The sequence below is a fragment of the Desmodus rotundus genome, chromosome 1, assembly GCF_022682495.2.
Source record: "Desmodus rotundus isolate HL8 chromosome 1, HLdesRot8A.1, whole genome shotgun sequence".
Classification (NCBI taxonomy): domain Eukaryota; kingdom Metazoa; phylum Chordata; class Mammalia; order Chiroptera; family Phyllostomidae; genus Desmodus; species Desmodus rotundus.
The window spans coordinates 14,357,398-14,378,167 of record NC_071387.1 but is presented as its reverse complement, the minus strand read 5'-3'; the positions used below and the strand labels follow the sequence as shown (position 1 = coordinate 14,378,167).

The 20,770-nt window shown below is 47.4% G+C and overlaps 1 protein-coding gene across 5 annotated transcripts in view; it reads right to left on the bottom strand.

The window, feature by feature from the left end:
- Nucleotides 1-20,770, bottom strand: part of ASTN2 (astrotactin 2) — an 813,615-nt gene that overhangs the window by 699,111 nt on the left and 93,734 nt on the right. For all 5 annotated transcript variants that reach the window (XM_053921242.2, XM_053921245.2, XM_053921243.2 and 2 more), the window contains exon 2: nt 2,650-2,837. In XM_053921242.2, coding sequence (XP_053777217.1) covers nt 2,650-2,837 — 188 coding nt within the window. The remainder of the gene's footprint in view (nt 1-2,649; nt 2,838-20,770) is intronic.

Sequence of the window (20,770 nt, the reverse complement as noted above, 5' to 3'; positions counted from 1 at the left end):
GAGAGGCCTATTCTCCAGGCCAAGCCCCGCTGACTGGCTGGGAGATCCTGGGCAAGTCCTAACCTATATTTGGACCTCAGTGTATCCATCCATGACATGAAAGAATATAATATATCAGCATGTCTGGATAATAAAAGTGTCTCTACTAATAACAGTGAATGCTCTTATGCACCAAACTCCTCTGAGCAAAGCACTTGGTGTACATACACAATAAGTGTTAGCATAATCCCCATTTGTAGATGATAAAAGCAAGGCACAGCAGGGTAAAACACTTTGCATAGATAACTCAAAGTGTTAAGTAAGTGGCAGATTTCACATCCAGACATGTGGGCTCTGGAACCCATGCTTATAATCTCCATGTCACTCTAATTCCAGATAGAGGGCAGAGACCTCTGAGGTATGTCCCACCTGTGGGAGGCTGGGCTGGGATGCTTTAGAGTTCAACGTTTCCTGGGCATGACTCTGTCTCCTGAGGGTAAGACTAGGGCAGGAAAGATCCAGATTTGGGAGCCCTGAAGGAGGAAAAGAACTGGTGGGACCACAAGGTGGTAGACTTGGACCACTGTAGCCCATGGGTGGAGGGGGCCTGGACTGTGTCATCCTCCACGCGGTCTACTCTGCCAGCCACATCCTCAGTGACAGAGACCTTCAGAGACATCTGGGCTGCAGTGAACTCTTCCTTCCAAGCTGATCTCACTGAGCAGAAGACAGAGGTGGGGAACCCCTACAGCCCTCACAGATACAGTCTGATGTAGTGGAGCTAATACTGCGCCTGAAGACAGAGACAGCCTATTCAAGACCATTTATAAGGAAGGTAGTACTATCTAGGTTACTGGGTATGGCAAGAAGGTGTGTAAGTACAAGCTGTGCTTGAACACACACACACACACACACACACACAAATCCTTAATAAATGTTAGTCTAAACTGAGTCTTTCTCTCAAATGTTAAAAGAAGAGTAGTCACGTCTCCTCAGTCCTTCTTAATAGTAGATAGTGCCCAGGCTCCATGAGGAACTCGGCAAGTCCCCTAAGATAGTACTTACAAAGTACTTACCCACTTGGCCTGACATGTGGCTGCGTTTTTCGCTAAATATATAAATGGGAAAAGTCTACCACACTCATTCCGTGAATAACACAAAGGCCTTGATTTGTTCCTCCACGTGATGAGCACGCGTTAGGTCCAAAATTAACATTGCTGTCTAGCTGGGGTTTGTTTGTGTTTTTCCAAAAACAGAAAACTTCCAAGTTCTTACTCAGCCCTCATCAGAATGTCTAATGCACAGTGTTAGCTGAAGAGGAACTAGAACAAAAATCCAAAGCAAACTTCTGCTCCATGGTAGACTCTCCCCAAAACCTGCTGACTGCTGAAGAGAAGGAACAAACGAAGAGGCAGGTGGCAGCCTTACTTGGTTTTGTGGCCTTGTGCCGATCACCTCACCTCTTAGAGCCATACACACAGGTTGGGGACAATATTCCCTACCCTCCTGCATCTGGCAGAGCTGTGCACAAGGAGAAAAGAATGGAAGAGGCTGGAGGAATGAAAAGCCCTAAGGGGAGTCATGGGAGCTATTATCCGATCTCTTCCCTGGCCGAGTAGACCCTGCCCATTCTGCACACTGAATTTGTCTTTTACCATCTACCTTGCAAAGTCATTAATTACAGCTTTTTAAAGAAACCCTACACGGAGGAGCCCACTTATACTTTAGATGCCCATTCATGTGATTTCACCCCAGGGGCCTTCACTGAGGAAGCAACAAATTCAAGAAAGTTCCAGATTAGGGAAGCAACAGAGGTTGGAAGGCCATTCACCTCTTTGTGCCCATAACTTCACCCCCAGAATGGAGGTGACGTGTCTGACTGCACACATTCTTGGTGAGAACACAATGAAATCAAGTCCACAGCTGCGCCCAGCACAGTGCCTGGCCAATGGTAGAGAGGCATCAAAGCCCCACACCAAGAGAGAGAGCGTAGAAGACATCATTCAGCCTTTGCAGGCAGGCACACTTGGGTTTGAACAGCACGTCCCTCTCTTACTAGCTGTGTGGCCTTGGACGAGTTTCTCTGCCCACTTTCTAGTATTCACAACTATAAAGCAAGGGCTATGAGGGGCTTCTGGGTGCAATTGCATCAGCTATGCCCAGCCCAGCTCCAGGGGCCACCACCTAGCGTCTGCGCTGCAGCGGGTGTTGTGGGGGTTAAAGCACCTGGCTCATCCAGGGCACTTGGGAAAGCGCAGCCCCATTCCGCTTGTGTTCCGATTTTGTTTGTTCAGCCATTCTTGGAAAGGCCAGCTGTATTTTGGAGTACTAAACCTCAGCCCTCAGCAAAGCAGGCCAAGCACATGACAGATGTTAAACAGCTATTCCCAGAGATGTCAGCCAAAAGGCCAAGGAGTTAGAGACCCTTTATTTTCTTCTCCGAAGCGCAATTAGTTTGTCACAGCTGACAGATGATGGATGGGTACGCATCAGTCCAAGTGACATCACGGAATCCATCTGACCTTCTTTTTATCATGCTCACCTCTCACACTCCGCCAACTGTTTCCCACTATCTGCAGACCATCCCATGCCTCCCCCTCCATCCTCTCTCCACCTTGCCCTCCCCTTCCCCCCCCGCCCAGGGCCCCCACCTCATTCCCACTCACTCACCATCACGGAAATGTGGAGAATGTGCATCTGCTCCTCTACAATCTCCGAGGGCTCCTGGAGGGTGGGGGCGGTGGCCTGGGCTAGCTGCCCGGAGCTGCTCATGGACACGTGGAAGTACAAGGTGCCGTTCTCTAGCCACTGCTGCCTCCAGTGCACCAGCGAGATGTCCGCTGCCGTGCCCGACATCTCTGCAAGACAAGACCCGAGGGGCTGGGTGAGCTGCATGCCTGGCCTCGGGGCTCTAGGGAGGGAAGGAGCCATATCTATTCTGTAGCTCAGAATGTCCCTACTTTGTACCAGGATGCCTGTCCTCACAACAAATCTATGAGTCAGAGGTCATCACTTTCATTTATAGATGGGTCAACTATGGTCAAGACTTACCCCAAGCAACAAAGAGGCAAAGGCAGGATTTGAACTCAGGTCCGCCTGGGGCCCTTTTTCATAGCACTATGCATGATAAAGCAATTCCTTCTATGCCAGCAACAAAAATCAAACTAAGTAAGAGGGTCAAAGTGAAAGGAGATGAAGGGAGGACGGTGTTGAGAGTGTGACTTCCCCAGTGGCAGAGCTGGAAGTATGCAGTGCAGAATGGCAGAACCTCGGGGCTGGAGGGGCCCAAGAGCACCAGCCCAGCCAAGGAGCTTGGGGTCATCCTGTGTGTGAAAGGAGCTGGGCAAAGGGGTGGCCCTGGGCCTGGCTCTTCTGCTTCAATCAGAGCAACTCCACTTTTTGGCAGGGTATGTGCTGTGCTCCCAAGCACAGGTGTGTCGGCACAGCAGTGTCCATGGCTTAAAAACACTGGAAAAGCTACTGCACGACCCCAGTGTTCTCGTAGGTACCCAAAGGTCAGTTAGGGTGATCTAGTAAATTGGAAAGTCACCTGACTTGAAGTTCCTCTTACCTCTATGCTGCTTTTCCCTCTGTACATACTTTTATTGTGTATATAATGTTAATAGTACCATTCAGTATAATCATACCTACATACCCTCTTGTTAAGTAGAAGGCTGATGGAAAAAACACCAAAAGTGTCCTTGCACTGGGATCGTGCAATCTTTTCATAGCTCTGTCTACTAAAGGGATGTGTCCCTGAAAATGTGCTAGAAGGCCAGGCCTATCGGTGAGGCTCATGACGAAAAGGGAAGGGTGGGTGGTATTCCTGGAGCATAATCAGGTCTTCACTCAAGTGAGAGTTACTATAGGAGACATAGGCCATCCATCAGTAGACAGGTAGCTTTAATTGTGTCTGGGGCTTGGAACTTTGAACCCTCTTTCCAAGACATGAACCTAACCTAGAGGCAGTATTCTTACAGTCCCTGAAGACTTTATACACACACGCATGTATGATTGCGTGCACACACACACACATGCACACTTGAGAAGGGCTGATAGGGAGACTGAGTCAGAACTTCTTATCCAGTCAGTTCTCCCCACACCCCACTGCAGCCCCCATTACATCTGGTGACACTGAGTGCAAAAGACTTGCCTTGAAGACATGAGATGATGTTTGTGCACCAAATTCTATTGCGTTATCCTTATATCATCCTTTCCCAATAAGACTCTAACTCCCTGAGGTTCACAAATAAAAGTCCTTAGAGGAAGAGCATCTGGCACTTAATAAGTGCTATAAAAAGTGAGCCATTAATATTTATTGTCATTATTATTCATAAGGATAGGATCTAATTTACCCTTCAGCTTCCCTGAGAAAACCTTGAGACATCCTTGACGGCTTGCTTTCTCTCCCACTCCTCACCTAGTCCACCAGGAAGCCCTTCAAAAGCCCTTCAGAATTCATTCCCCCACCTCCTCTGCTGCAACCACCTGGGCCCGGGCACCAGCATCTCTTGCCTGGCTTACTGCGAGGGTTTCTTAACTTGATTCTCTCTTCCTTGCCGTTCGCCTCTCCTGTCTATTCTCAATCAGAAGCCAGAGGAATCCTGCCACAGCATAGATAAGCTCATGCCACATCTATGCTCGCAGCCTTTAATGGCCTCCCACCTCATTCTAAGTAAAACACAAAGTGACCAGAATATAGTAAGTTAGTCCAAGTGCAAACTTGCTTGGGTTTCCCTTGCTGCATCCAGAGTTGAGCAGGGTGGAGATAATCACAAAAGTTGATCAGCTTCTAGAACACAGGCCCTAAAGGACCCCAGGAGCTCATTGTGTGGCCCCATGATAGGAGACAGGTTAAGTGTGCCATCTGTGAAGCAGGCCTCACACCAGCTCCTTCTCTCCTCCCACCACCCCACCTCCTAGTCTCAGTACCTGAGGTCTTGGCCATGGCTTCCCTGGCAGCCAGCCAGCTGGGCTATGGCAAGTTGGAAACTTTACAGTATCAATAAATGACCTGGCTCAGCACCTCACTCATTTTTTTCTCTCAGTGCATAAAAGCCAAGAGTCAGAGGCCAGGGATGTCAAGGATAAGAGTTAGCTGCCTCTGGAAATAGCTCTCTCTCATTCGGCGGCTCAGGAAGGCAGATCCATGTGCCACTGGGTGGGTGGGCACTTACTGAGCTAAGAGGCTCTGGGATGGCACCAGCAGAGACCCCCAGGGCAGGCTGCATCCAGTTGACACATCCTGGTGTAGATGGGGGCAGAGTAAGTAAGGGAATGCTTGCTGAAACCTGTGTCCCTTCCTCCCAGACCTCCCCACAGCCTGTGCCTAAAATCCCACCATCGAAGAGGCTTGCCCTTCCCATGTTCACATGAGAAAACAGAGGGCCACTGAGGGTTAACAACTTGCTTAAGGTCACTGGTGAGTTTGTACCAAGCTGGATTTCCAGTCGGCAATTTCTATGATGCCAGTGGCTCTTACAACGTCTCCTTTTCTTTGACTAAATTAGCCCTGGAACCAAAACTAGATTGAGCTCTTTGTTTGCTACAGTGATGACTGCACAGTCAGCAGACAGTAAATGTTAAATGATAATAACAGTGTGTGAAACACAGTAAATATTGAATCACAGGGAACAGTTCTGGACTTACTCGATTACAAAGGAAAGAAACTGTTGTTGGGTTGGGGAGGAAGGGCATGAGACCTCAGAGAGAAACTTGTCTTGGCAGAAACAGAAGGCCTTATTCATTCATTCATTCATTCATTCATTCCTATGTTTATTTCTTTATTCATTCAACACACTTTATTAATGACCTTCTCAACTGCAGTCAACTTAGTAGCTCAGAATATGAAGTCAGATAGGACACAGCCTTGACTTCAGGAGGCTCAGAGTCCTTCAGAAGAATAAATCCTACCCCTCCTTCTCCACGTCACAGTCCACACATGTGCACACTCTCCGTTCAATGTGACCCAGGACACTGTGAGTTATTCTGACCCACCTCCTGCTATTATCATCCCCTCACCATGTGCCCTGGCCCTGCAGGACTTGCAACTGTCCCCCCAACAGGCCAGGCTGCCTGCTGTCTCAGTGTACTTTCTGTCTGGTCTATCTGGAACTCTCCACCCAGAGCTGCAAGCTGGCTTCTTCTCAGCACTTGTCTCTCAGTCCCAATGAGACCTGCGCAGAGAGGCCATGCCACTCTGCTGAAGTACCGCACGCACATCCACTCTATTATATCCACTTTACAAAAACTTTCCACAGCACTTGTCACTATGAGAAATTTACCATACACGTGTTCTTTCTTTTTTACTTTTTTTTATTATTCTTGTTTATTCTATTACAGTTGTCCCAAGTTTTCCCCCTTTGCCTTGCTCTGCCCAGCCTACCCCCCACTCCCACAGTCAATCCCCACATCGTTGTCTGTGCCCACGGGTCATTCATACATGTTCTTAGACTAGTCCCTTCCCCTTCTTTCCACTATTTCCCCCTTCTCCTCTCTCCCTCTGGCAGCTGTCAGTCTGTGCCACGTTTCCATGTCTCTGCTTCTGTTTTGCTCATTAGTTTATTTTATTCATTAGATTCCTCTTATAAGTGAGATCATGTGGTATTTGTCTTTCACTGACTGGCTTATTTCACTTAGTATAAAAGTCTCCAGTTCCAACCACTGTGTTGCAAGAGTTAGGAATTCCTTCTTTCTTTCTGCTGCATAGTATTCCACTGTGTAAATGTATCACAGTTTTTAATCCATTCATCTACTCACAGGCACTTAGGCTGCTTCCAAACTTGGCTATTGTAAACAGCACTGCTATGAACATAGGGGTGCAAAAGTTCTCCTGAATTGGTGTTTTGGGCTTCTTAGGGTAGCATATTTATCTTCTTGAACATGTCTTTAATGCCTCTCCTTCCGGGAGAACAGGAACCTTGCATGTATCATTTCCTGCCACATCAAGTACTTCAATATCTCTTGACACATAATAAGAGCTCAGTAAATAATTACTGAATTGCTGATGAATACACACACGTACTTAACACATATCCATAAGATGAGATGGGTGGTATTAAGTTTCATTAGAGAATTAAAGAAAGAGTAAGTAAAGATTCATTGGGAACTCAAAGGCGGGACAGGACTCTCTAGCTTGGAGACCAAGAACTACTCCAAAATCATGGTGATATGAGCATTGCAGAGGTTTGCATATTGTTGGCCCTCAATGGAGAGAAGGAGGCACAGACAGGGGCTGAGTGGCTGGGCATATCAGGGCAGTGAAGCCACATGTTTAAGTAGGAGCGCAGCAAAATATCAAGTTGAAAATGCAGTTCAGACACAGAGTTAAGGGCTTTAGAATGCTTGGTAACAGAGTATATTTGATTCCATATGCAGCTGGGAATCAGCAGAGTACACTCGATCAGAGATTCAGTCCTTTGTCCATTAAAAACAGGCCAAAGAAATAGTGGCATAACCACAGCCCGTTCTTGAAAGTCCCTGCTGATTGATTCTCCAATTGCATTTTCCCTTTCCTCTTCCCCTAGTCCTTCCTCATAAACATTTCATTGAATTCTTCAAGTCATATTACAATCAAACTTAAAGCAAAAGGGGGACTAAACACATTTGGTCGGGAACCAAGATGATTCCCATAAAGGCAGATTATGCTGACATGATGAATATAAAATGAAACGGCAGATATTAAAGTGGGAGAATTGGTGCACCATGCCTTCCGGCTGTGGGCTGATTGCAGTGTCTGCTTCCCTCCCACCACAAAGAGCTTGGTTTGATATTGGAATCATAAAGAAACGCAGGGATTGTCTTTTCACCTTTTACTGTTCTCCCCCCATGGGCCGCAACTCGTGAAATATTCAACAGGCTCAAATCCCCTCAACCACTCTGCTAAAGCCAAGCTAGAGGATCAGCCTTCATCAGTGATTCTGGGTAGGCCACCATTCTGCCTCAGCAACCACACATGCCTCTCAGCCTCCTGGAAAAGAAATAAAAAATCCCAAAGGCATGTTGTGCTTTTAATTGGCTTGTTCTTCCTAATCTATGGCACTCATTGTATTTTTATTTAATTCCTGAAGGTCATTATGAAAATAAGCAGCTCTCCTGATCACCAGCCATCTTGATAACATCTCCCAAGTGGCTAACTAACCCGCCTTCTGATTCCACAGCACCAGCTGACCCTCCTTCCGATTATTTACAGAAGGCCAGAGAGCGCTTCTGATGAGTTTGCAAGTAGTCTTTGCCTGGCTACAGGGAGCAGACATTATGTGAGATGAACTCACTGCCTAGGCAGAAACAGTTGGGACAATAAGAGACAGTGACGTTGACTTCAGCCACCCTTGTCATTAGCTATTCCAGCAGTCATGGGTGGTCATCTCCATGTGGCGAGTCCTCCTGAGCAGGCTCAGGGAATATATCTGAAACCACACACTCACTTTCATCTCTGCAATAGTTGCCCTAATGAAAATCTTTAGCATCTCTCATGGACTACTTCAAATGGCTCTGTGGCAGTTAGGGTCTCATTAGAAAAAGCGGGACACACTCAGTAAGGTCATGGGGAAGTGTTTAAAGAGGGAACCATCTACCAAGGTTTTGAAAGTGTATTAGGGTACTCCAGAGAAACAGAATCAGTAGGACATATGTAGATACATAGAAAGAAATTTATTATGAGGCATTGGCTCACATGCTTACAGAAGCTAAGAAGCCCCACAGTCTGCCATCTTCATGCTGCAGACCCAGGAAAGCCAGTGGTATAGCTCTAGTCCAGACCCGAAGGCCTAAGAAGCAGGGGAGCTCACAGTGTACGTCCCAGTCTGAGTCTGAGTCCAGCAGCCCCCAAACAGCAGTGCTGATGCATGCGGGCAGGAGCAGGTGGACGTCCTGGCTCAAGTGCAGAGCAAATCTGCCCTTCCTCCACCTTTTGGTTCTCTTCTGGCCCTCAGGACTTAAATGATGCCCACCTACATAAATGAAGTCCTTTCTCTTTTACTCAGTCTCCCAATTCAAATGCTAATGTCTTCCAGAAACACCCTCGCAGACACGTGCAGAAATCATGTTCTACCAGCTCCTTGGACATCCCTTGGCCCAGTCAAGTTGACGTAAACAATTAATCAGCACAGGCAGGGGTAAGGCAGACCAGTGATAAAGAACTTCAAGACTGGCCGCAACAAGGATCTGCCACCACCCTAGACCTGAAGGGGCAAAGGGAGGAGAGGGTGTTTATAAAGTTCTGAAAGACCTACAGCTGTAGGAGAAGCATGGCCACCATGCAGACAGTAGGGTAATAAATGCTCCAACCTCACTCCTCTTCCGCCTGCTCATCCCTTACAGGTGGCTTTCACAGGTCGACCCAACCGAACACCCCAAGGTCAAGGGAGTCATACACATCAACTTTCCAGGGCACAGAGCAGGAGGAAAGAGTCGAGGAGTGAATCTAGAGAGGCAAATGGAAACTACCCAGAAGCCCCCAACTGGTTTCCCTGCCTCCAGGCTTCCTTCCTTCTAACAGTCCTTCAAATGACTACCAGGATAAAATTTATAACTTGTAAATGTGACCATGTCACATCTTTAATCAAAACAATTCTTGATTCCCCTCAGAATAAACCTAATTTCACAAGCCTGGTCCCTGCATTCCCCACCCCCCTGCTCCCCAACCTTACCCCTTTTCATTCTTTCCTTGCACTTATACGTTAAATCTGATCAAATATTTATGTAATCTCCCACACATACTGTATTGTTTCCTAATTCAACGTCCTCAAAGATTTTTTTCAGAGCCTGGAATAACCAACCCCACTAAACCCCACTCCCTGCTCTGGAAGATTTCCCCGACCCCAACAGGAGCTAGGTGTTCCTCTACGCTTCCACGAAAACAAAACATTGCATGTTGCATAAGATCTCAGACTCTGGAGACCAACTGCACGAATTTAAATCCCAACTCTCCTGTGTTCAAGCTGTGTGTCTTTGGACAAACTTTTTAGCTCCTTTGTGACTTGGTTTTCCCATATGTCCAATAAGTTAATTACAATAGAACCTGGCCCACACGGTTGTGAGAATTAAATGAGATGATCCAAACATTTTAGCTTTCAGCATTAATCTTGATCCTTAGTAAACATTCACCTGTTCCGTTTGTTACGTGTTATTCACATACACTATTATAGCATCTATTTTATCAAACCCTTGGTCTTGGTATTTATCTATGCTAAAATGGTCTGTTTATACGATGTCCTCTCTCATTGGACTCTAGTGCAAGGACACAGCAGAGCCATCTGTGTAGCCGAGTGCCTGACACAGTGGCCAAATAAATACAGAGTAGAGGGGTCCGTAAGTGTTTGCTGAGCTGCAGTGAGCTGTCTGCATATTTGAATTCCGATGGGCATCCCCAGTGAACAGAGCGAAGAGATGGCAATTCCGGACGTCAGTGATGGCTTGATTCCCACATAACAACTCTACAGAAATTTACTTTGCATCTGACTCAAATTCAGGCACCCTGGAGAATGCAAATGAAGAGAAAGACAGAACTTGAACTTCCAATGAGCTTGCATTGTCATGAAGAGAGAGAGAACATTTGTACAGAAAAAAGAGGATTATCTGATTCTAGTTAGACATAAGCATGTGTATATACAACTGGAAAGAAATATACTGGAACAGCAACAATGATTATCTTTAAATGGTGGGATCAGAGGTGATTTTAATTGTGGTCTGATTCATTGTTTTCTACATTTTCTACATAGAATATATATTATCTCTGTAGCAGATGCAAATACATGCTCATTTTAAAGATTCATTTAGTCAATCAACTTTTTCTGAGATCTGGCATTGAGGAACTCTGTCCTCGACAGTTCAGCCCAAGGGAGGGAGGAAAAGCATGATATAAATATGTATAAATCAAAGTGGGAAGCTTAGGGAGGAGAAAAATTCTCAATGGAGCTAGAAAGTTTTCCTGGAGGAATCTTAAAGGATGGGCAAGATTTCAACAAGTAGCCATGTGACCTAGGGCATTTCAGATGGAGGAGTAGCACAAAGGCAAGAGGGCAGGAGGGTTGCAAGTATGCAAAGGGGTGCAGTGGGAGGATGCCATCAGAAGACCCAGAGGCACACCACTACAGAGAAAACAGACAGAGATGCTAAAGCGAGTCTGTGGAGAGGAAAGTAGAAAGGGGGCCACCACTTCTTACCTGTGAACTATCGCCTAGGATAAGAAAAAGTGCTAGGTCCCACCTGTGGCTCCTTCATGCCATGAGATCAAGCCCTAGTTCCAAGGCTTATGAAGCTCTTTACATGCCATATATTAAAATAACAAGGTAAATGGATGGGTGAGTGGGTGGGTAGATGGATGGATGGGTGGATGGATGGATGGATGGATGGATGGATGGATGGATGGATGGATGGATATACCCCAGTCTTTCTGACATAATCAATAATCACACATCTTGGGTTAGTGAAAAGAACACTGAATTTGGAGTTAAAAGCTTAGATTTATGTGATGCCTCCATACCAATTAGCTGGTTTACCTGAGGACAAGTCACAAGGCATCTATGATTTTCTTTCTTTTTATATGAAATGTTTTGGAGGAATGTCAATGATGTGTCCTATTTACATCGCATCTAACTTCAAATTAAGAGAAAAGAGGACCATAGCTAGCAACATGCTTGGAATTGGGCAAAGTCCCACAGTTAGCCCTGATAGCAAATGCCATCATTATCCCCATCATTCAACAATATACCTCCCGTAACTATTTCTCTTCTGTCTAAAATGTGCCAGGCACAGTGTAGGTCTTGTGAATGGATTGGATGAAAAGGTAAATTTGATGGCTGCTCTCACAGACCTCCCATTCTAGTCTGGATTTTCCTCAGTTCCCACTAAGCAGCCACAGCATTTCCCCTTGGTTCAGTTTCTTCATTTATTCATCCATTTAATCATTATTAATTCATTCATGGCAGACTGTGTCTGTCTGGGTAATTGCTATCCTCTGTGCTTAGCATGCAATAGGGGCTCAAATATTTGTTGAATAAATGCATCACTCAATGCACATTTTATGAGTTCCCCGTCCTCAAGAAAATCTCAATCTAGAAGAGCAAAAAATGGAAAATCAACAAAGGACACGATCATGGGGTACTGGCCAAGAAAGCGGAGGAGAGGAGAGTTCTAGGAACACGCATGAGGGGTGAGCTAAGGCTCCTCCTTTATCAGGGGTTTGCATGAGGCAAGCAGGCAGTGTCTATGATCTGGACGCTTCATAAACCTAAGAGACCCTGATGTCAGGCCCGGTGAAATGCCCACAGGATGGCATCACGGTGGGGCTGGGTTTGGGAGGAAGGTTGCCTGGGGTGGGAAATAGAAAGTACAGAGATGGTGGGGGCTGTGACACAGCCAGGCCCTGCAGCAGTGGAGAAGAATGTCCCAGGAGTACTCAGGCTCCCTCCATCCCTGCCCGCTCTGTCAGTTCTTACCTCTGCCTTTGCCTCCAATCTGCCTGTTCCTACCTCCTTTGGGAACTGCATCTTTTACACAGAACTGTTTTCCCAAGCCATTCGGTAGAGATAAATAATACAGTTATACCCGATTAAATAAGGGAGGGGAACAGAAGAATTAAGAGATATTGGCAAGGGAGAAGAGCATATCATTTTAGATTAGATTTGAAAATAGATGGAGGGTTGATGGAATTGATTCTCATTACTCCTAGTTATTCTCTCCTGAACCATTTCCCCTCGCTTCTTGCTACATTTTTTGTCCGGTCTTTCTTTGTCATTTAGCTTCACTATACATCCTTGGTTTCTCTGTGTGTTAGCTATTTCTTTTCTTTTCCCCTCCTCCTTCTCCTCCTTCTTCTTCCTTCCTCTTCCTTCTTCCTCTTCCTCTTTGACTTCCCCTTCTCCTCCTCCATCACCTTCTCCTTTTAAAATCCATCCAGTCAATGACTTTTTCTCCTTCTCCCCCCTCCCCCATTGCACAACAGTTTGCAGACAGGGACTGTCACCAATACTGACCTACACACCAGGCACTAGGCTAGGGGCTTTCATTCCTTGTCTCAGAGAGCCTTCATGGAAACCCCACCTGTAGAGGACTGATGGTAGAATAACCACGTTTTTCAGTTGAGACATCTGAGGGCTCAACAGGTGACTGGACTTCCCTGAGATTGCCCATCCAGTAAGAGCGACAGAGCATGAATTCGAGCTCTGGTTTCCTGACTCCAAATCCCACGCTGTCCCTACTCCCCGAACTGGGCTGAGAAAAGGAGTTTCACATCTGAGCAGAGAGACTGAGGGATCCAGTCCATACTGGGGAACGTGTTGAAGCACCAGGACAGGCTCCCTCCAGGTCAGTCAGATGCCCTTCATCCTTCATCATCATAAGGTCATTTAGGGTTAAGCGTTTGCTCCCTCTGCTTGTAAGATGCAAATTTCTCCTGGGAGAGAGGAGTATGAAGCATTCTCTCTTAAGATAAATGTATTTTTAAGAGCACTTTGCTCCTTCCTGCATTTCACTGGGTGACCTTGAACAGGCTAAGTTTGCCTCTCTAAGGCTCACGTGCCTCATGTGGAAAATGGGGGTCATAAAAGCCATCCCTTAGGATGGTCGTGAGCATTAGAGGAGATGAAGGGGTTGGAGGCGCCTAGGACACACAGCGTTTAGTGTGTGCATAGTCCCCGTCAGCTGTCCGTCTTCTCTTCCTTTTTCCATCTCACCGCTGTCAAGACAAGGAGAATCAGGTTGTTCTGAAAGTAATGGGAAATGACACAGTATCCGACACAGAGAAGGAGGAGGCAGAGGTCACAGACATAAAACTTCACAACTCAGTTGGAAAAAAGTCTCTTAACCCTTTCCATCTGGTCCCCACTGTCCCCCACCCTTCTTAAATCATCTCTATTGACTGTGGCCTGGAATCACGGAAAATCACAATAGAAAGGGAGTATAAAGGGATGGAGATCAGTAAAATCTACCATTTTACTGGTCAGGAAAGTGAAGTCCAGAGAGGGGTGACAACTTGCCCTAAGTCACACAGCCTCATAATTCAGTGCTCTTCAAAAATAGCAAGGGGGTCAGAGACAAGGACTTACAAGGGAGCCAGGACAGAAGTGAGAGATGGATCCTCCCTGACTGCCTAAAAGTGACTTAGCAGCTTGGGGCAGGGGAGGGGAGGGTGTAGAATTCCCTCCTGACTCCAGGGCTCCCTCAGCCTCTCCCAAAGATGCTGCTAAGGCGGCTCCTTAGGCCTCTATTGCTGGGTGAGACTTGTTAATCCACAGCACCCTCACCTCAGCCCAGAGGGTTCCACATCTGCGTGCCACACACTTGGATGGGGACCTGACAGGTAATAAAATGCGATGAGTCAGGAGAGCATGGCACCGTGCAGTGCTGTGCTGTGCTGTGCGGGAGGGAGGCGATTAACCTTGTAAAACCCAGCAACCGAATAGAGACTAAGAGAGTGAACGTACCCGCCATGGACTCCACCAGCTGTGGGCAGCAAGGTGGGACAGGAGAGACTTGGAGAAATACCTTGATGTGATGAATTCACCACGATGCCAGACACTGCACTGAACCCACGACCTCTGTATCCAAGCCCCAGTCCGCTGGCCCCAAGCAGCATGCCAGCCTCCAAGGAGTGCCCCAATCTCTTCTTCTGCACACAGAGATGTTCCCCACCTTCCAAAACCCAGCCGAAGGGACCTCTCTGAAGAGTTCTGCCCAAATGCCCCCCTCCCTCCCTTCTCCGAGCTCTGAACTCTGAACTCCTCTGGCAGGTTTCTGCTCCCTTCCCTGGTTCACTAAGCCTCACTAGTCCATGGTTTAGCAGGTGCTTGATACATATGGGCTGATACAAGATTGAAATAGAAGCCCAAGAGGGTGAGACTCCCTAATCCAATTTCACAGACGGGATTACTGAGGCACAGTGGCTGGCAAAGACACTTAGAGACATTGAGACCCAGATGTGGGAGAGCCAGGCAAAGGTCTCTCAGCCTAAGAAAATAAGGGTCTGCTCGCCCTCCCCATCCCACTTTATAGCTCCTTGCAGCATCTATCAAAATAGCAGCAGCCTGGACCAAAAGGCATTTGCTATGGTCAAACCATGACAAGAAACATCCCATGTCCTGTCTCCTGCTGTGTCCCTCCCACCCCGTTTGTTGCCTTTAGAAGCAGAACTCCACGCTCTTGTGCATGCTGTTCTCTCTACCTGGTCTGACCTTCTCACTCTTTTTTGCCTGCCTAAGTCTTAATCTTCAGAACTCAGGTGTAAGTACACCATCTCAACAGCCAATAATTCTTCTCCTCCTTACATCTGCACCCATGTATGGGGCACTGCAGATCCCCCATCAAGAGGCGAGCTTATTACTTCTCCCCTTGAACCCACGCTGGCCACATGACTTTCTTTGCCAAAGGGACAATGCCAAAAATGATGAAAGCAGAGCCTTGCCAAGTGTTTGTGCACCAAGGCTTACTCTCTCTGTCTTCTCCTGAGAACCCTGCTGGGTGATGAGAGAAACGTGGCCCATCTGTCCATGTCACCCAGACAAGCCTGCTGCTAACCAGCAGGCGTGTGAAGGAAGCCACCCTGCACCACCCAGCTCCCAGCAAAGCTGCCAGCTGACCGCAGACACACGAGCGAGCCAGCCTGAGATCCACCAAGACCAGCAGGACTGCCTCACAAAGCTCAGCCTGAACTACTTGCCTACCTAACTGTGAACTAAAAAATTGTTTTAGGCCACAAAGTATTGGGGATGTTTGTTACGCAGCGAAGCTAACTTAAAGAACAATGCAGAGGTCTCCTCCTTTGTGAAGCCTGCCTCACCCCAAGGCTGGGTGGGTGTCCCTGCTCAGTGCCTCCTTCCACACAATATTGTCTTCGTCCCTTTAGTTATTTCACACCTCACCTACCACCTGCTCCCCAAGTCTCCGAGTTTCTTAACACTAAAGGCCCTGTCTCCCTTGCTGCCTCACCTGACTCAGAGTAGCTGCTCGATAAACAGTACAGACCAGAGATAAACGAATTTGGAAAACTACCCCCAGGTGGGGTGCTACCATGTCTCCATCAATGTGTCCTCCTGCTCATCAAAATCTCTGCGGCCCTGATTGGAGGGAGTGAGTAGGTACTGACTGGCTCCACTGCACAGTTGTGGAAGCATAACCGGCCTATCTGTTCCTTAAACAAACTCCACGCCTGTTCCGTGTGTTCATAGCAGCCTCGATTGTAATGCAGCATCTACTCCATTGTCATTACTTATAACACAGCTCTGCAGCCCCGGCGCACAGAGGCCCAGGCTGTTGGCGGAAGGATTATGGGAACCTTTTGGCTTGCAGTTCCACACCATTCAGTCCAATTTAGATCTGACACAGCTGATGAGAGGGTGTTGGGCTGGGGGTAGGAGAAGGAAAGGATGCTCTTGATTTTCTGACAGCATCAAAGAAGGGTGAGAAAAAGGCTCAGGTGCCCCATGTCCCTCCTGACCTGGACAGTGACTGACAGAGCCGGGCGCGAGGACTCCTGTCACCACTCCCTGGATGCCTTTTTATGTGATTCAAATGCCAGATTCCCCTCCCCACTGAGAGGATGGAATGTTGCTCCCACACTGCCAGGTTAGCAGCCGTGGGGAAAGTCGGATTCCACTCTGGTCATGGCTCTGTGACCTCCGGTGAGGAGTTTGTACCTCTGCACCTCAGTCTTCTCCTCTGTCAACCTGAGGATGGACGGATCCCTCGCCTGTTCCTTCACTAGGTCTCTGGAAGAAGTAAGTAATGGGAGTAACTCCTGAGTAGATACACTGAATAAAACGGTCTCTGTGCCAAGGTTATAATCATGATTTTAATTCTAATCAACCTGATGGAGGATGTTTGGAAAACTGAAACCAAGTGACTCAATGAGAAAGGCTAAAATCCCTCCAATCTGTAAGACCCTGGCACTCAGATGGAGCAGAGGGTCAGGTGCAGTCTCTAAAATCAGCCACCTGGGTTCCCACCTCTGACACTTGATTTATTAGTTGAGTAACCTTGCGGAAATCATAGAACTTCTCAAGGTTTCCTTTTCCTCATAAAAACGGGGCAGAATAACCTCACGAACACTGGCATGTGAATGCCAAGAAGGCAGAGACTGCACCGTCCTATTCACCCCTGGGTCCCAGTGCCTAGAACAGCACCGGGCATCATGTAGCCACTTAATCTAAAATAACAGAATGGCTGACACCTATTAAGCAATCCCATGTGCGAGGCTCTGTGCCCAGCTGTTTGCACGCGTAACCTCATTGCATCTTCCCAACATCCTCACGGCTGATGGGTAGTAAGTCCACGTGTACACAGTGCTGGGATAAAGTGTTGCATGAGGCCTGGCACTGGTCTTTGCTCCAAAAGGTTTGCAACAGTGCACACTGCTCCTACTACAACCCCCTCTGCACTACACAGATACAGTGTTTTTACTCCAGATAACATGGGCTCAGAAGCACAAGGGACTTCCTTTGTCTGCAAGTTTCTACAGAATAGGAGCCACATCTATCCAATGGTGTCTCCACAGGGCACTACAGGGAAACCCAGACTATCATCACGGTATGGGGTGAGGAATGATAACCCCTCTGAATTGTCACTGCTCCCCGACCCTCACCCCGCCTTTTGGCTCCACTTCAAAAATGCAGAAACTAAACTTAGATTAAGTCAACTCAGCAAATATGTCTGACGAGCCTTCACTGACTGCACTAGGTCCCTTGCTGGGAGCTTTCAGATACCATTTCCCTGAGTCTCCGCTGCTCATTTAGAATTTAAAAAACTGAAACTCAGAGAGGACAGAGTGTTGTTCCAGACTACACTGGGCTGGTGAAAATCCAGCCTCTTGACCTCAAGGACAGTCTCTTGGACTCTGCTGGCCAGGTTCTGAGCAGCCTCCTGGCTCTGCCACGGACCTGCGTGTCACCAGGGAAAGGTGCTTCCCTCTTCCAGCCTCACTTTTCTCACCTATAAAATGGGAGCAGTCATGCCATCCTTGGAGGCCGTTTAGAGGATTTATTAGAGAATGACGTGAGTGAGACAGGTGCTTGGACCTTATTCTCTATCTTAATGGAAACTGTCACGCTATCAGAGAACACAGAGAACGATGCTCTCTGCTCCACACTTTGCAGGGGAATCTCGGCTGTGGGTTGTCCGTTCTGCCACATGACAATGATACATGGGAACTGAGAGATAGGGGCCCACTTACGTGGTATCCCGTCTGCTCATCCCATGAACCTCCGTGATAGGATTTTCACCTTTTCTGGATGTTTCTCTTTAACAATTTGGTGATTTAACTCCGACCACCACTGCCACCACTGTGGCCTGTCCACAGCATGATAAATATACTAGAAATACACTAGAAGGAACCCTATTGCCAGAATGCCCATGTGGCCAAGCAGGTGCACCAGGCAGTTTGCTAGCATTGGGAATGAGGACAGAGTTAGATGTATCATCTCTAGAAATGTACAAGGGAATCAGGTCAGGGGAGCCATAGGTACACAGGAAGTCAAGTTTGCGCAACCTAAAAATACCTCCAGAGACACCCAGCCAGGGGAGAATCCCGGTTTATGTGCCTGCGCTCCCAAAGCACAGTGAGCTACTGGACGCGCACAGCTGCTCAGGAATCCGCATCTGTGTAATGCCAGGAAAACACCTGCATCTCCTTCCCACACAAACACTTTTGTTCACATGCAGCCACTGTCTCATGCACATGCATGAATGCATGGATCAATGTGTTCATGTATGAATATAGACACAAATGCTGCAGAATATATGGTGTTACATGTAGACTTACGTGTGCATTCTACAAAACTGTTCCCCTCCTTACACAGGCATCATGAGTATTTGTGTATGCATGCACACCCGTGCATTCCCAAACATGTATAAATAAGCATCCACATGTACATGAACACATACATATATGGACACTTTCACAACAGAGCAGCCACACACATGTGCAGGGCCCCCCACATACACATGTTCACAGTGTGTTCACCTGGTTTACCCCATTTGCACACTACCATCCTGCATGTTCAAATCCACATTCATGTATACACACTGGTGTCTTTACACACAGATGGTTGCATTCATGAGTGGAAATCCACATACGTGCTCAGACACACACATGCATATAAATATGGGTACACTTAGTCTAAGATATACCCAAACTCTCATTTACATCCTCACATATACAGGCACATAACTGACATAGGAAATGCCCCTCTGAGACCCAGGAATAACTCTAGATCTGTCCTCCAAGAGGCCTGGTTTATGCTCAAGGAGAAAGACCAAATCCTCTCCCACACACTCTCTGAAAGCTATTTCTTCTTTTCTGGTGTGACTGACAGGCCATCATGGAGCAGAGGAGAGCAGAAAAGTCCCTGGTCCAGAGCTGTCCATCCGCTTAATCCTTTCTGATTTTGTTACGGGGAAAAAAATGCCACCAATTTGCTATTTCATCCCCTCAGCCTGATGTCCTTGAAAGAGACAGACTGACACCAGGCAGAAAGAGGCCTGACGACATTGGGCCCCGGGCAGTCCTGGTGACATCCTTAAGGGGCTTCACCTCGCCAGTGTTGTGCAGGAGCCTGGCAGGAAAGCAGAGCCAGTGCCCTGGACAGGGAGGCAGCCGAATCCAGAAGCAGAAGTGATGCATGGATACTCCTCACTCCCTGCTTACAGCCACACACACACACCAAGCTCAGCACCACCGCACATTGCAATTCATTTCATCAGCAGCACTTTCGCAAGGGAGCTAGAAGCTAGCCCATTTTACAGAGAAAGAAGGTGGGACACCCAGAGAGGAAGCCACATGCTTAAGGTACTACTGTAGCTACTAAGGAGCAGGAGTGAAGATCTGAATTCAGGCTGGCTTGCCCCAAAGCCCTTTCTAAACTCAGGTGAATCTGGAAGGGAGCTGGCCAGCCATGTGTCACTGCCTGGTGTCCGGAATCTTCATCGTTTCAAATGCATTTTTAGGAGTTTCATTCCGCAGACCAGTACCCAGTGCCCCGCAGAGGCGCTGTCCCAGCCTGACCCAGGAATAGGATGAAGAGATCCGGAAGGAGAGAATGTTTAGGTGAAAAGGGTTGGGGAGGGGGGTAAATGAGCAAAAAAGGAGAATGAAAGCATGTTGGGAAGACAGGGAGGAAGAAAAGATGGAGAAGGAAGGAAACAGCTTCAAGATGCAGCAGAGCTCATCTTTCCTCCTTCCCCAGTAACATGATCTGATCCACCTTTCTGCAGGAGCTGGGCCCTGCAGAAGCTGCTGACGGTGCCAAGGGGACAGGGCGGGGTTTCCACCCAGGGAATTCCTGGATGAGGGGGGCTCCTGTCTGTTTTATACATCGTATTAAATCTTGACCAGGTGTTCTTAAAAATATTCAAACACTTTCCAAATCAATGAGGAAATAAAGACACGAAATGACCTCCAGCATCCCCTGTCCCCTGCCATAAGTCTACTCACAATGATGAGCAATAATTAATTATCTATCAAGCCTACGACACACCCTTTCTCACCTAATTTCACAATTATATTTTAAGACCGTGTTTACATCCTGTTACCGATTCATATCTCTGTGTGTGCATGTACATAAAGACCTACCGACTCAGCAGTGAAGACACTAAATGACAATCACACAGGACTGCAGCAGCGGAGGCAGCAAGAAGACCCCTTTAGCCTGACTCGGTCCTCCTTGCCCTCAGGTATGCTTCTTACTGCCACTCCCTCAGCTGCGCCAACTACCTGTGGTGACCAGTTTTCCACAATGTCGGCTATTTGGCGCAGGATAGCACAGCTGGGTGAACCCTAAGAGATCATCCATTGAGAGCA